The sequence below is a fragment of the Protobothrops mucrosquamatus genome, unplaced genomic scaffold, assembly GCF_001527695.2.
Source record: "Protobothrops mucrosquamatus isolate PMUCROS unplaced genomic scaffold, P.Mucros_1.0 scaffold668, whole genome shotgun sequence".
NCBI classification, from domain to species: domain Eukaryota; kingdom Metazoa; phylum Chordata; class Lepidosauria; order Squamata; family Viperidae; genus Protobothrops; species Protobothrops mucrosquamatus.
In genome coordinates this window covers 482127-498925 of record NW_015386956.1, presented here as the reverse complement: position 1 = coordinate 498925, position 16799 = coordinate 482127, and the positions used below count along the sequence as shown (strand labels likewise).

Sequence of the window (16799 nt, the reverse complement as noted above, 5' to 3'; positions counted from 1 at the left end):
TTCTCCCTCCCGCCCTCCCTTCTCCTTTCTCCTTTCTCCCTTCTCTCTTCTCCCTTCTCTCTTCTCCCTCCCTCCCTTCTCCCTTCTCCCTCCCTTTCTTACAGGTTATGTGGGAGCTTTGACTTTTCATACAACCTAACTTTCATCTCCTCTCAAAACGTCCTCCTGGTGATGCTAAGTACAGATGCAAAAGGAAGATATCCTGGGTTCAAAGCAGAATTCTTCCAGATGCCAAAGATGACATGTAAGAAAAAGTCATTCTTTCTATTTTGGGGTGATAAAAAGAAGCTCATGGGTTGGCGGGATGTGTGGCCTGACAATGAATTCAGTACTACCGTATCACTCCTTTTTTCTGACAGTTTTCTCCTTAAGAGAAAGGGAAGAAGACATGAGAAAGGTAGAGGCCAGAAGTCCAAGAAAAAAGGATGACCTTAGCCACTTTTGACCCTGGCTACACTTTAGCCACATTTCCTTCAAGAAATAGCAGACATTCCCCATCATTGTACTCATTAATAAGTTATTCGAGCAGAAAAAAAAATGTCCACTCCTAATTAAGTAAATGATTCAGTCTAGTGTAGAAGATAAAGATGAGTGAAAAATGAGTAGGCTAGAGAGGGAGAAAGTCTTGAGGATAATAAGGCACCATGGGCCCGGTTTTTCCCCTCACTCAGGAGTTGTTGTGATAAATAACACCCTACTCCCCCCCATACACACTTCCGGATACTCTAATGATGCTTCCTAATGAGAAGTGAGCTGAAATTGCATGGGATTGAGCTGATGGACAGGTGTGTACAGGTAACCATAATTGGTCTCCTGGGTTATATCCATGCTTTTGAATCAGGCCGTTAACGGTTGACATCCTCTTATTAATAATGGCTGTTCTGCACAAATGCCTCTTTTCCAGCCACAAACAAGGTTCATAAGATTTTGTTTCCCCCCCCCAATTGTAGCTTGCGGTGGAGTTTTGAGGGGCATCTCAGGAAACTTCACCACTCCTTATTATCCAGCCCACTACCCTCCAGATTTGGATTGTGTATGGAATATAGAGGTAAGAATTTCAAAGTACGAATTCTGTTTTTCTTTTGGGGCGTACAGCATAGACTAGGGCAGTGATGGCGAACCTTTTAGAGACCGAGTGCCCAAACTGCAACTCAAAACCCACTTATTTATCGCTGGGTGCCAGGTGGGGGTGGCCCACTGGGTGGGCGTGGTCATGGCAGACTGGGTGGGTGTAGCCAAGGTGGGCATGGTCACCTTGATGTTGCTCATGGGGAGGGATGCCTGTGGGGGCCAGGCAGGGTTGGGGGAGATCTAGGGGGTCTCTGGTAGGTGGGGCGGTGGGCAGGAGGCTCGTCCTGTGGGGTGAGGCGAGGTGAGGCGAGGCAGGGTGGGGGTGCCATTGTCACAGGGCAAGGCGAGGCAGGGGCCGGGGCGGCTGCTGTCTCACACCATCAGCCCCCGCACACAGAGGCCAGCGAGCGCATGGGGGCTGACAGTGTCCGTCAGCAGCCACAGCCTGCTGGCTCCTCGACCGGCGCACTCTGGGGCTCCACAGCCTGCCGCCAGCAGTTCAGAGAAGCTGCCTCTGAGCTGGATGGCCAGCCAACAGCTGAGGAGGTGATGCAGTGGGTCATGCCTGGGAAAAGGAGAGCATGCGAGACCAGGATGGATGGGGCAGGGGGGGAGGGAAACCAGCCGTGCTGGGATGCATCCGGCCACGTGGGACCTCAGCAAGTTAACGGGCGGCTGGTTAAAGAGGGACAGTTACCATCTCTGGGGCATGGCGCATGTGCCCACAGAGAGGGCTCTGAATGCCGCCTCTGTTACACATGCCATAGGTTCGCCACCACTGGACTAGGGGAGAGCGCTTCTAACCGGCAGATCTGGCTAACTATCAAGGTGTTAAGAGTTAAAAGAGCTTCTCTGTGATCTATTCTTAAGCGTCTGAAAAGACAAAATCATGTCAACTCAACCATGGGGGGTGGGGCAGAGAGCCAAAGCTTTCTTTCTTATGGTTACTATTTTAATAAGTGCATCTCTAACCCTCAAGTTGATTTTATGTGGCTTTTTAAAAGAATTCCTGATAGTGAAGCAAGGGAACCACTCACGGTGCACTAATCCATAATGTGGTTCATTGGGTTTGGATTTAATATGACGTGTGAACTGATCCCAACTGGCTTATTCAGCAAACATGGCTAAACCAAACCATGATTTAATGCAGCAGGTGATCCTAACTAAGTTCTCTGTGTGTGAATCCACATTCAACCTCTGTATTTATTTACTGCATCTATAACCCACTCTTCCTTTTGAAGATTAATATAGTTCAGATGATGGTATCTTCTAATTTGTTATTGTACCTTGAAGCAATGTAGTGACCAGTTCACAGTCATGCAATGAGTTGACCACTATCTTGTCCAACGCCTAAATCATTGTCCTACAGTGACTCTGTGGCATAATGATTGCATGAATTAGGTATTCCTCTTCTCCAACAGAAATATCAATCAGCTCAAGTTCTATTTTTAGATTTCACATGTTTGTACTTTATGATGAAAAGGGTGATCCAGGGTGATCCAGATTGCTAGATTTCTTCGTATGTTCTGTTAGGCAACAGGGCTATTTAAAATGTTCCTAGTTGTATTTTAAGAAAATGTTGGAAAAGGCAACTAGCTTGGGAGTGAGATCAATGTTTATTCCTTCTTTCCTCTGCCCACCCCTGCCAACTTTAAATCTCATTCTCAGGTGCCTAAGAACAAAAATGTGAAGATACGCTTCAATGAATTCTACCTTGAGGATCCTGGTGACTCATCCAACTCCTGCCCCAAAGATTATGTGGAAATCAACGGTGTCAGGTAAGAGCCAGGCATTTGTAAACCCGTATTACCAGTTCTTGTGTAGCTGTTGCGACTGGGCAAGAGAGAAAACTGTCTTATCCACTTAGGGCAGGGGTAGGCAACCTTGGCTCTTTTATGACTCGTGGACTTCAACTCCCAGAATTCCTGAGCCAGCCATGCTGAGGGGAAAAGGAGAGGTTTCCAAGCTGAGCCATGCTGGCTCAGGAATTCTGGGAGTTGAAGTCCACGAGTCATAAAAGAGCCAAGGTTGCCTACCCCTGACTTAGGGCCTTTAAGGCATTCCCTTGCCATCTTTTAGGATAGAAATATCATAAATGAAAGGTCCTTGCTGATTTAAAAAAAAATGCCTAGCACTCTCAGATGAGGATGAAGGTTCGTTCACCGAGCTTGTGGGTTGGTTTCCAAACGTTTCGTTACCAGGCTAGGTAACATCTTCAGCGGAGTTTAGGGGATGTCCGCGTTTTTCTGTTTATAAGGGCTTCAGGCGTGGGTATGTCGATTGAGGGTCTTGGGATGGGTCAGGTGTGAGTCATCAGTGGGAGGCTTGTGATGGGTCTTGTGATGAGGAGGTTACATCCGATCAGGGTCCTTGGGAGGTGAATTGCTAGTGGGAGTGGGGGCTTGTGTGGGTTGGTTGAGGGTCGGTGTTGTCTCTGGTTGGCTGAGTGGTTGATTTGGATTCTGAGGGGTTCGTAGGCTGGTTATTGGTCGATGTGTCTATGGATGGAATTGCTTGTGGACTGCCAGGCTTTGATGCACTCACGAGCGTGGCGGGGGGTAACGTGGCCGATGATTTTAGTGTTGCCCCAATTGAACTGGTGTTGTTTGGTGTCGATGTGGGTAGTGATTAAGGATTTGGGATTGTGGCATTCTATTGCCAGCCAGTGTTCATGGATCCTGGTTTTTAATTGACGTGATGACCTGACTAGCTTTGTATTTTGCATAACTGAAAGAATTAGAAGACCTTGTCATTGTATTATGTGTGTGTGCATGCATATGTGTGTGTGAGAGAGTGATTTCATGTATTTATGTATGCATCTCATCATGAATGAATGAATGAATGAATGAATGAATGGCCTGTGGTTGATTTTTATCTTCTTGTGATCCTTTAGGTATTGTCAGCCCAGCAAGAGATTTGTGGTAATGAGTAAAACCAACAAAATTACAGTTCGTTTCCACTCAGATGAGTCACACGTGGACAGTGGCTTTTCGGCAGAGTATTTGTCCTTTGACTCCAATGACCGTAAGTGGAGATGTCAAATGTGAGATTAATTAGGGAGATAGGTGGTGGGATGAGGCACCTTCTCAGTTAGGAAAGATTGGAACATTGAGGCAGCAGAATACTTTGATGCTTTCACCTACGTACGCTATTAATATATTTATTTGTTTTCTCTCCCCCTCCTCTTTGTTGACTTATAGCTTGCCCAGGGCAATTCACCTGCAAAAGTGGCCGTTGTGTCAGCAAAGAAAGGCGCTGTGATGGGTGGTTTGACTGCCAAGATGCCAGTGATGAGATAAACTGCAGTAGGTTCCCCCTTTTTAGCTCTGTTTGGGGGTCCGGAGGATGCTCACAAGGCTTGTTTACTTTTTCAGTGGGCTGCATCGCCCACAGGGTCCAAAGCAGTTGGAGGCCTTTCCATAACTACATGGCAGATGGTCTTCTTCTTTTTCTTCTTCAGCTTGCACTGCGAATCAATTCCGATGCCATAATAATTGGTGCAAGCCAAAGTACTGGCTTTGTGACACGGTGAATGACTGTGGGGACAACAGCGATGAACTGCAGTGCGGTGAGTCATTTTCATGAGATGGAGAAATTTAGACCATGAAGAACTGACCGCTCTTAGTGGGAACTAGGAGTTCAAACCTCTTAGTTGTCCAGCCGGGGTTTCTTAACTAAACCACAATTTGAAGTTTTGCACAGTGTGTTAAACCACGAACTGGGTTTATACAGTCTAAAAAGCTTAAAGCTGGAAAGAGTGGAGGACAGATGGAATGGCCTTGAGGGATAGAAGGAAGAACCATTGCCATGGTGATGGTAACTCCAAGGATAATTGGATCTCCATGAAAATGTAAAGATTAGATTTTAAACCTCACAAACTAAACTCATTCCTCCCCATTTTCCAAGCTCAACTAATGTCTTATCTTGACCTTAGTTGGGAAGGAAGCTATAACACATTATTTTATTATTTTATTTTATTTTAATGTTTTACGTTATAACTGGATGTGCTTTGTAGTTTTAAAAATGATTTTATATGTCTTTTAATTTTTTGATTGGGAGCTGCCACAATTGGCTGAAGGATGGGCAGCTATATAAATGTTTTATATAAATAAAGTAAAATGGTCGGGTAAAATAAGGTATAATCCAGGACAGAAATGTAACCTAAGGAAACATCTCAGACAAGTCCCTCCCAGGTTCTCACAAAGTTCTAGGGAAGGAGCGAGGATATAATAATAATAATAATAATAATAATAATAATAATAATAATAATAATAATAATAATAATAATAATAATAATAATAAAGTTGGAAGGGACCTTGGAGGTCATCTAGTCCAACCCCCTGCTCAGGCAGGAACCCTACACCATTTCAGACAAATGGCTGTCCAGTCTCTTCTTAAAAACTTCCAGTGTTGGAACATTCACAGCTTCTGGAAGCAGGTTGTTCCATTGGTTAATTGTTCTAACTGTCAGGAAGTTTCTCCTTAGTTCTAGGTTGCTTCTCTCCTTGATTAGTTTCCACCCGTTGCTTCTTGTCCTGCCTTCAGGCGCCTTGGAGAATAGCTTGACTCCCTCTTCTTTGTGGCAGCCCCTGAGATATTGGAACACTGCTATCATGTCTCCCCTCGTCCTTCTCTTCATTAAACTAGGTCTGCATTCAGACCTGCCAGATAAATACGACAGCTTTATAATAATAAGACTGACCTTCATTACATTGGATTTCTAGCTTGACCTAACTTGAAGGGCTGACGACAAACTCTGTTTTCTCTTAGTAGGATGATTGGGACCCTTTATGTGTAATGGGGTTTTTGAGGGAGTCTTGCAAAAATCAGCTCCAGTGTGGAAGCAGACCTACCATGACAGATAGTGGCTGGTGGGAATGACTTCTTCTCTAGCAATGGAAACTTGCAATTTCTCTCTTCCTTCTCAGAATGTCCTCCTGATAGCTTCAAGTGCAGTAACGGCGATTGCATCCCAGCGCAGCAGAAATGCGACGGAAAAGCTGACTGCAAAGACGGCAGCGACGAGGGGGAGTGCAGCTCCGGTAAAGGCTGTAAGACTAGTCCTAAAGTCTGACCAAGGGAGGGGGAAGCTGGGAAAACTGTGGTTTCTAAGCAGTGAAGGTAGATGTTGTCTTGTCCATTGTGGTCAGGTCTTGGGGAGCAGTGGAGATGCGGGTAACTGATGTCCACAGGTTGTGTTCATACCGCTGCTTTCCTTATGAAGAAGCGGTTAGCCCAGGGGTAGGCAACCTTGGCTCTTTTATGACTCGTGGTCTCCAACTCCCAGAATTCCTGAGCCAGCATGGTTGCCTACCCCTGAGTTAGCCCCTGGTTCAAACAGTTGAACCCATTCAAAATTGGATCAAGAAGGCATTGTAATCCCTAACATACCTGCTATTTTTTTTTTCATCTAACCTTCTTTTCTGTTTCTACATATAAAGATGAAGTCCTAGGAGTAATAGGTTATCCCTACAAACTCGGTTTGTCCCTAATTTCCACATCATTCAGGAGTGGGACATTGGCAGAGGGAAACAAATTGAATAAGCTTTCTTCAACTTTGTGAAAGCATCAACCCTGATCATTGGGTCATCACTTTTTTTTCAACATGTTAATTAAAACAAAAAAACAACAACAATAGGAAGTGATCATCTCCAAAAATGTTTGAAGACTCAAAGCCTCTAAGACTTGAAGTCCACAAGTCTTAAAGTTGCCAAGTTTGAAGACCCCTCCTCTAAGCTCTTCAAAACTGCCCACTCTCAATTTGACCAGGACATTGTAATTGATTAGTTCTTCAAGGCTAGCACATCAACATTGCCTGTTCTTTTTCTCTGAAGCTTCTCAAAACCATTGCCATGTTGATCCCGGTTTCCAAACCAAGCCGACACATTTTTTATTCTTTCAGACCTTTTCATATGAACTCCGTTCAGTCGCCATGGAACCTTTAATTAACGTCATTTCTGTAGCTTTGGTTTCCATTCCCTACTGTGTAATTCTTTTTAATGACTTTTAATAATAGGATTCTGGCATAGTTTGTATTTGAAAGCTGTGTGTTTTTCTTTGGAATTCTCAAGGAAGGTTTATGAGCCGCCTGACCCCCAAAAAATATGTGTGTTCTGGAGGGTATTGTGTACTTTTTCTTAAAAATTTACCCTCAGGGAAGTAGACATGCTGAGGGCAGTCAGAAAAATGGTGTGTTCTACTTCCTAGAAAGGAAGTAGCCAAGTTCTCCATGGTGTTGCAGTGCTCTGGAAAAGATTCAGATACTTCCGGGCTCCATTTTACGTTGGGTGACGCTCACCGGGCTCTTTGACCAAACACAATGGTCCCCATCATCACCTGGTGTCCTCCTCTTCTGACATTACATTTTTTTTCTCTCTGCTTCACTCAAAGTGGCCAACGTTTCCTGTCAAGCATATACATACAAATGCCGCAACAATCAGTGTGTGAGCAAAAGGAATCCAGAATGTGATGGAACGACAGACTGCAGCGACAAATCAGATGAAGATAATTGCGGTGAGTTCTGATCCTAGTGATATGAGAAAGTGGATAATCTGAGAAGTGAATAAATTCACAAATGTAGCAGTCTTGGAAAATTAAGCTAGCTTGTGGTGAAAGGGTTGGAAACTTAGAAACCATTGACTATTATTATTATTATTGTTGTTATTATTGTTGTTCTTGTTGTTGCTGCTGTTGTTATTATGGTTTGCATTTGGTGGTTTTTAGTTGAGTAAGTAGAACAACTTACTTTGGCCTAGATGGCCATATTTGTTCTTTCTGTCCTACCTAGAGGTCAAGACTACGTGACTATGAATATTATAGCATTAGTCTTGATGTGTCTGGGGACATTACAAGCAGGGTTGATGGGCATAATGATCATTGTTAGCCAGAGGTTCTTATTTGGCCATTATGTGGAGATATTGGGGGTTACTTCCATTCCAACATCTTGCAAATATTTTTCACAACCCTTAATGCAGAGAGGAATGGATGAAAATGAAGTTCAGTTCTTGCCATGAGGTTAAAAAGGGTGTCAGAATATTGGGGAATATTTTTCCCCTGCAAAGGATTGTGGGAAACTCTTGTTGAAAGTCTTGAATGATGCCCAGGCATCTTCCTTAACTGAAGAGACCAACTGACTGAAGCTTTTTTGGGTGTGTGTCTGAAATCTGTTCCTTTTAGACTGTGGCCTCCGTGCGTATAGCAAGCAGTCCCGGATTGTGGGTGGACTGGATTCGGATTTGGGCGAATGGCCCTGGCAGGTCAGCCTGCATGTGCAGGGCGAGGGTCATGTCTGTGGGGCTGCCTTGATATCCAACAAGTGGCTGGTCACGGCTGCCCATTGCTTTGTTGAAAAGAACTACATCAGGTAGGTAGAGATTTTTTATCATGTTTCAGAAGTTTTTTTAAAAAAATTGATCTGTTTGGGGATGTTACAAGCAGTATTGATGAGCAAAATGGTCATTGTTAACCAGAGGTGCTTATTTTGGCCTTATGTGGAAAGATTGTGGCTGGGGTCTTCAAACTTGGCAACTTTAAGACGTGTGGACTTCAACTCCCAGAATTCCTCAGCCAGCCAGGGCTGGCTGAGGAATTCTGGGAGTTGAAGTCCACACATCTTAAAGTTGCCAAGTTTGAAGGCCCCTGGATTGGGGGTTACTTCTATTCCAATTTCTTCCAAATATTTTTGGAATGTTTAAAGTAAAGGAACCAAAAGAGTGGGGGGCTCGTCTTGCCTTGTTCCATAGGGTGGGGATAGCAGCTGAGAAGGCCCTCCCAAGGTCCCACCATGCTGGCTGGGGAATTCTGAGAGTTGAAGTCCACAAGTCTTAAAGTTGCCAAGTTTGGAGAGCCCTGCTTTTGACCAATGGGATAGACACCATGCCCTGTCTGCTTGACGGGTTGGGGGCTGGTCAATGGAATTGGGATGGGATGGTTGATCAAGTATCCTGATCCCATGGCAGGAATCCCATGTTGGTATGAGAAAGCAGAAGACAATACTGGCTTTCTTATCAGAGTCAGACACCAAGGTAAGATAAGCAGGAATCATCCAATCCTTGCTGAATTTCTCGTGATCTCAAGATCCATGTACTAGCCAAGCCCCAAGCTTTCAAACCTTATGCAGGTAGTCCTCATGCCAGTTGCCAAGCATCCACGTTTGGATCACGTGACCATGGGGATGCTGCAACAGTTGTAAGTGTGAAAACAGGTCATAGGTTTTTCAGTGCTGTTGTAACTTCAAAGTAAACAAGTGGTTGTTAAGTCAAAAGTATTGAAAAATGTTCTTGCTGGTCATCGCAAAGATGCTTTTTCATGAGGCATCCGGTCTTTCTTGTTTTTTCTTTGAAGACATTTCGCTTCTCATCCAAGAAGCTTCTTCAGTTCTGACTGGATGGTGGGGAATGGAAGGATCATCTAGTCCAGGAGTAGGCAACCTTGGCTCTTTTATGACTGGTGGACTTCAACTCCCAGAATTCCTGAGCCAGCCATGCTGAGAGGAAAGGGAGAGGTTTACAAGCTGAGCCATGCTGGCTCAGGAATTCTGGGAGTTGAAGTCCACGAGTCATAAAAGAGCCAAGGTTGCCTACCCCTGATCTAGTCAGATCTGAAGAAGCTTCTTGGATGAGAAGCGAAACGTCTTCAAAGAAAAAACAAGGAAGTCCAGTTGCCTCGTGAAAAAGCATCTTTGGGACAACCATGACCTGGATGATGGAGAATCTCCAAAGACCAGAGGTGGGAAACCTGGGCTCTTTTATGACTTGTGGACTTCAACTCCCAGAATTCCTGAGCCAGCCATGCATGGCTGGCTCAGGAATTCTGGGAGTTGAAGTCCACAAGTCATAAAAGAGCCCAGGTTCCCCACCCCAGCCATAGACGTTCTTGTTAGTCTCGCCCTTGCTAACCAAGATACATTACTGTGCCTGCAGATACAGCGATCCCTCCCTATGGACAGCCTTCATGGGTCTTCTGAATCAGGAGGCCAGGTCAAATAGCCACGTTCAGAAAAAGGCTATCAAGCAAATCATCAGCCATTCGCTCTTCAATGACTTCTCTTTCGACTATGACATTGCTGTGATGGAGCTGGCCAGCCCTGTCACTTTTTCCAAAGAGATCATACCTGTCTGTTTGCCTGATACCACCCACGAGTTCCCTGCAGGAAAAGCCATCTGGGTGACCGGGTGGGGAAGGACTCAAGAAATGGGTGAGTCAAGAAATGGGAAGGTGAGAGGGTCTCCTTGGGGAAAGATTAGAGGGCTTAGCACCAAATCAGCTTGTTTTGGACAAAAGTAAATGGGCAGGGGATTCCATCTGAATTTTTTTTGTGGTTGGCAACAAAAGATGATTAGGGGACTGGAGGCTAAAACATATAAGGGGCGGCTGCTGGAATTGGGTATGTCTAGTCTAATGAAGAGAAGGATGAGGGGGGACATGATAGCAGTGTTCCAGTATCTCAGGGGCTGCCACAAAGAAGAGGGAGTCAAGCTATTCTCCAAAGCACCTGAAGGCAGGACGAGAAGGAACGGATGGAAACTAATCAAGGAGAGAAGCAACCTAGAACTAAGGAGAAACTTCCTGACAGTGAGAACAATTAACCAGTGGAACAACCTGCCTCCAGAAGCGGTGAATGCTCCAACACTGGAAGTCTTTAAGAAGAGACTGGACAGCCATTTGTCTGAAATGGTATAGGGTTTCCTGCCTGAGCAGGGGGTGGACTAGATGACCTCCCAGGTCCCTTCCAACATCATCATCATCATCATTATCATCATTATCATCATCATCATCATCATCATCATCATTATCATCATCATCATCATCATCATCATCATCATCATCATCATCATCATTATCATCATTATTAAAATGTCGGAAAGTAATCATAGCTGTGCTATTGGCACAGGTTGCAAAATATTGTCTGCCTCTTCCTCGATTCATGATCATAGAACATAGAATAATAGAGTTGGAAGGGACCTTGGAGGTCTTCTAGTCCAGCCCTCTGCTCAAGCAAGAGACCCTATACCACTTTAGACAAAGGGTTGTCCAGTCTCTTCTTGAAAGCCTCCAGTGATGGAGCATCCACAACTTCTGAAGGCAAGCCGTTCCACTGATTAATTGTTCTCACCGTCAGGAAATTTCTGCTTACTTCTAGGTTACTTCTCTCCTTGGTTCGTTTCCATCCATTGCAATGCAAGCAAGTCATAAAGAGCAAAGACCAAAGATGTATCAACGGAGGCTACGCAAAATAAATCAACATTCTAAAACTTGTTGAAAACCCCATTTGTTCAAAACCCCATTTGTTTGGGGTTTCTCCAAATGCCTAGAGTCCTATCACAGGTGGTCCTCGACTTACAATCACAGTTAGGATTTGGAATTTCCAGTGCAGTCATTAAATGAACCGTGTCCATGTTTATGACCTTTTTTCTACGGTTGCTAAGCGAATTTTGGCTTTTCCTCGTTGATTTTGCTTCTCAGAAGCTGACTTAGAAGGCCCCAAATGGTGATCCTGTGATGCTGCAACTGTTGTAAATGCATGCCAGTTTGCCAATTTGGATTATGTGACTTCCCTAAATCTCACATAAATCTTTTTGGGTTTTGGCAGGTCCTCCTTCCAGTATTTTGCAGAAGGCAGAAATCCGGGTGATCAATCAGACCATGTGTGAATCCCTACTGGCCAATCAACTCACTGCACAAATGATGTGCGTAGGAGTCCTGACCGGAGGAGTTGATGCTTGCCAGGTGAGAAAATTTGCAATTTCTTCTAAAGATGTGAAGAACTTCAAGTACCTTTAAATGATGCTCAATGGCAATTAGTAAGCAGCTCCAGCCAGTCCATCCAGATGGCAGAGAGTTGTTTAGCAGCATTTGGAGGTCCTTTACCATCATTGTAGATCAGGGGTCCACGGTCCATGGACCAGTACTGGGCGGCGGCATGCCAGCAACCAGTCCACACAAGGCCCCATCTGTGGGATGCAGGCAGCACAGAAAACCATGCCCCCTCCGGTCCGTGGAAAAACCTCCCTCCATGGAACTGGTCCCTGGTGCCCAAAAGGTTGGGGACCTCTGTTGTAGGTACTTGGCAACAAAGGAGCCACTGAACATAGAACATAGGCTGTGCTCAGCCCACATCACTCTGCTCCGTCTTCTTCTGTTGTTTATCTCCCTCTAGAACAGGGGTGTGTCCAACCTTGGCAACTTTCAGACCTGTGGACTTCAGCTCCCAGAATTCCCCAGCCAGCCATGCGGGCTTGAGAATTCTGGGAGTCGAAGTCCACAAAACTTAAGGTTGGCAAGGTAAGACACTCCTGCTCTAGAAGGTCCAGCCTATACAAGGATTGATCCAAATCCCGGCAACTCCTTAGAAAACTCCTTGAAGTATGAAGGGAGCACCAGAGACTCTGTTCTTCATTAACTGCTTCCTCATTTCCTTTTAGGGAGATTCTGGAGGACCGCTTGTTAGCGTGGAAGTTAACAATAGGATGTTCCTGGCTGGTGTAGTCAGCTGGGGAGATGGTTGCGCTCGCCGGAACAAGCCAGGAGTCTACACCCGGGTCACCAAGTTACGAACATGGATCAAAGAGAAAACAGGGGTGTAGGTAGTTTCTGCCACTAGGATTGTTCACACGTCTGCTCCCTCGCCTAGGTCGGTGAACCTGGCCATTGAAGAAGACTTTCCCGCATGATGTGAAGGGAACCCCTGTCTTAGAACGTTCCCTCCTTCTCTCCTTTTGTTCTCGTTCTTCTGGGTCTGGGTGGGGAAGGTTGGTTTGATAACAGATGACCCAACTGGATTAATTGTACGTGGACCGTTGCCCTTCAACTGGGAGCCCTTCAACTGCTTCTTTCCTTGCTTCTGTCTCCTGAGATCACCGCAGTGTCTTCATTTAAACACAAACTGATTTTTGACCGGCCTGGAGCTCCATCACAGATCTGACTTCGGCACAGGTGTGCAAGGGAAGGTTGGAACCAATTTGAGATAGGATTATACCGGCTCCTCTTTTCCCAAGCGCCAAACAGATGGCACTGGGAAGAACAGAAGACTAAGCTGCCTGTTTAGAAAACAAATTGCAGGTCGCTGGGCTTGGTGCTCTGTCATTTTCTATGTTGTGTCCAACACAATGCCAGCTGCGATTATCCTATGGCCTATAACGTTGCCCCTAAAATTCCCCCTTAAGAGTAAGGTTGCTATCTTTGCTATCCCAGTGTGCAAAGCCCTGGAACTCTTACCGAAAGGGAATTATGACAATTTCCAGATTTGCTACCTGGATTGATTTAGGGGCTATATCGCTGCAAAACTTGGTTGACCACTAGAGGGGAGCAGAGAGATACAAAAAGCTGTCTTTTGCTCCTGGCCAGTGATAATTCTGAATATTTATTTGCAGCAGAGGTAAGGTAGCAATTTCTTTGATTAAATAACTTCTTCTTTTTTTCCCCCCTATCCCCCTGAGTGAACTTCACAATATCGGTGCAGAATTATCTATAAAATACAACCTTGTCAAACTGACGAGGTAAGCACTGAAAATCATATTTGCTCTGCAACGTAAGAAGCATCATCCTTGCCGTTTTTTAAGGGAATATTTCCCATCTCTGACTTCACCTCCTTTTTATAAGATGCTAATCAAAGATGCAAAGACCTTGGGAAGAAAAACAGGAGGAGGGGCAGCCAGGAAATTCCCCTCCCCTCTGAATTTTTTCTTTCCCATCCTCATTTTTTTCTTACATCTCACACGCTAGCATAATTTAGATTGAGATTCCCTCCTTGATATTTTTTGAAACCATATTTCTGTCCATTTGAGTCACTGGGATAAAAGTTCTGACTTTAGCTTCCTTTGTAGGGAGAAACAAGCTCTACAATGGTTCTGTGGGCGATTAGGTTGTTCTGCAAATCTCCCAAATGCCTTTGAGGATAAAAAGCGACAATCGGGGAGTTGCCTTTCGTTCTTCTGCGTCTGTGTGTAAAAATCCAGTTGAAATATTTGGGACTTGCAATCCACTAGCCTCTTCCTTTCATCAAAACAAAACAAAACAGTGGATTCTGGACTTTTCCAACAGTGAAAATTACGAATATGGTGGAATATGGTGGATGGAACAGGAATGAGGGGAGAACTTCAATAAGCGTGTTGGGTCTCACCCGTCTTGTTTGCGTGAGTTTTGAAAAGCCCGTGTCTTGTATCTAAGTGCCACTTCATCTCCTGAGCCATTCTTGCAACAAGACCTAATCTCTTAGAAGCACCTCTTGGTTCTTGTAAAAGGCTGCAAGTTTCAGATGTTCTTGAGACTTGGTCTCCTGAACTTCTTGGAAGACTTTCTGAAATTTGCAGACCCTGGGCATTCTTGCTCCAAGTCACCTTCCCCAAACCCTGTCTTGCCCAGAAAGTTTTAGGACCCCTTTCCCCACTTAGTGGCCCTCAGATTTCTTGGACACCAAAATAAGCTGGCTGGGAATTGCAATGCCTAGTCGTCAATGCCCACTAGAAAGCCCATCTTGGAAAAATGTTGATAACGGAGCAGATATGTCTGAGACGCTGCACTTTTAATCCAGTCCCTCTGCACCTTTTTACCTCATTAGAATGAGATAGATGTAGAGAGATCTAGAGAAAATAATTGTGTGTGTGTGTGTGTGTGTGTGTGTGTGTGTGTTTGTATGGGTGGATGGTTTCCTTTTTCTGCCCCGTTTTGGGGCAGATTGGCATTACCACAATGTGCCTTAATGTACAGCCTTGTTTAATCTGTGGTACTCTACAACATTTCTTTCTTCTTAGGACCCCTGAGATTCTTTATAGGTTGGTGGTTAAAGGTAAGGCTTTTTCTTCAAACTGGGGGTCCTGTGAAAGTCTTGTATTCGCATTCCTCTTCTTCTTTCTAGCTATTAGCCAAGATGATTGTAGTCCAGGCTTCTATCCTGTGGTGTCAAATGCTGGTTTGCTTTGGTGTTGCTGACTGCGTCAACAGAATGTGAGCCTTCTTTGAGTAGAATAAGTGCCTCTGTGTAAGCCTTTGAGTGAAAGAAAGGATGGCCGTGAGATTATTTAGGAAATAAACACTACTAAGTAGAGCTAGATGGATGGAGGAAAAATCTTTTCTGCAAGCCAATGGACAAAACTGTTCTATTTCACTGTGTGATCTGTTATTTTTTACAACTGTTGCTTTTACAACTGATGGACAAGTAATGGGTTCTTTACTTAGTGTTGTTCTGTTCTTAGTGTAAAACTTAATGTTGTTCTGCACCTCTATTGGTCCAAAATGTAGACCAGGGAAAATAACATATGTTCTTGAAGAAGTTGTTCCTCAGACATAGGACAAAAGTGGGAAGAGGTCTTTTTTGTTGTTGTTTGTTTTAGGATATTTGAATAGAAAGGGCTATTTAACGATCTGGGAAATATGACTGTGTCCTGTTCTTTAAAGCACAAAGCTATAGAAAAGGACCAATGCAGACTTAACTGTTTTATTTCATGTTAAAAGAAAGCTTTTCAAAATTGTTTGAAGTTAATCAGCTCAATTTTACTTCTTACTGTGTTTGTATATATATATAAAGATTATATCTTTTTTTAAAAAAGAAATGGTGTAAATAGCCTAAATACAAGAAAAAACTATACCAAACATAATTCCTACCAATATTTCTACCCCCCCTTTTATTTTTTATTCAAAAACCGAATGAAGTGGAAATGTCCGATGATTCTTAATCTGTTATTAAACTTGTTTTTTAATGGCTGTTTCATTTTAATTAGTCGTGTTCTGTGGAGTTGAAATATTTTCTTTTAGATGAAAAGCTGGCCTGAGTAAAATCTGGCCTGATTCTCCTATAAGCAACAAGGACGTCAAAACGGACGGATAGCATCAAGATCACAAGAATTGACGCAGGAAGTCATCAATTTATGATCCCAACTGAGCCCCCAATTTTTGTTGTAAAGTGAGACAGTTGTTAAGTGAATTTTGCTCCATTTTACCATATTTCTTGCCAAAGTTGTTAAGTGAATCACTGCAGTTGTTTGTAACACATTCAAGTGAGTCAATGGCTTCCCCACTGACTTCGCTTGTCAGAAGGTTACCAAAAGGTAATAATCACACAATCCTGGGACGCTGCAACCATCATAAATACGAATCTGTTGCCAAGCGTGTGAATTTTGATCATGTGACCCCAGGGATGCTGCAACGGTCCTAAGTGTGAAAAACGATCATAAGGCACTTTTTTCAGTACTGTTGTAACTTCAGTTATTAAACGAAATATTGTAAGTTGAAGACTACCTGTAATACCACTTTATACCGTACTAATGAAGCCACGTGGAATACTGCGTACAGTTTTGGTCACTACGATACAAAGATGATGCTGAGACCCTGGAAATTGGGCAGAGAAGAACAACAAGGATGATGAAGGGTCTGGAGCAATGGATGCTTCGACTGTGTGTGGGTCCAGCTCTTCTGAAGCCAGTATATTTCCTCCATACCCATTCCAAATAATGGGTTATATATCTTTCCTGTGTATTTGGCGTCCTCCAGATCGACTTTCAGACTATTGTAATGCTCTCTACATGGGGCTCCCCTTGAGGAGCACCCGGAGGCTTCAACTGGTCCAAAATGCGGCCGCGCGGGCGGTGTTGGGAGGGACTCGTCGCTCCCATGTAACACCGCTGCTGCGCGAGCTGCACTGGTTGCCGGTGGCCTTCCGGGTGCGCTTCAAGGTGTTGGTTATCATCTTTAAAGCGCTCCATGGCATCGGACCTGGATATCTCCGAGACCGT

The 16799-nt window shown here is 44.3% G+C and overlaps 1 protein-coding gene across 1 annotated transcript; it reads left to right on the top strand.

Moving 5' to 3' along the window:
• Positions 1 to 104: 104 nt before the first annotated feature.
• Positions 105 to 12670, top strand: ST14 (suppression of tumorigenicity 14; the record flags this gene model as incomplete). Its single annotated transcript, XM_015818039.1, has 12 exons — positions 105 to 244; positions 951 to 1048; positions 2740 to 2849; positions 3965 to 4095; positions 4272 to 4376; positions 4532 to 4639; positions 6000 to 6113; positions 7462 to 7584; positions 8248 to 8434; positions 9993 to 10267; positions 11663 to 11799; positions 12495 to 12670. Coding segments are annotated over 12 exons (1690 nt in total), but the record flags the coding sequence as incomplete, so codon positions are not given.
• Positions 12671 to 16799: the final 4129 nt, after the last annotated feature.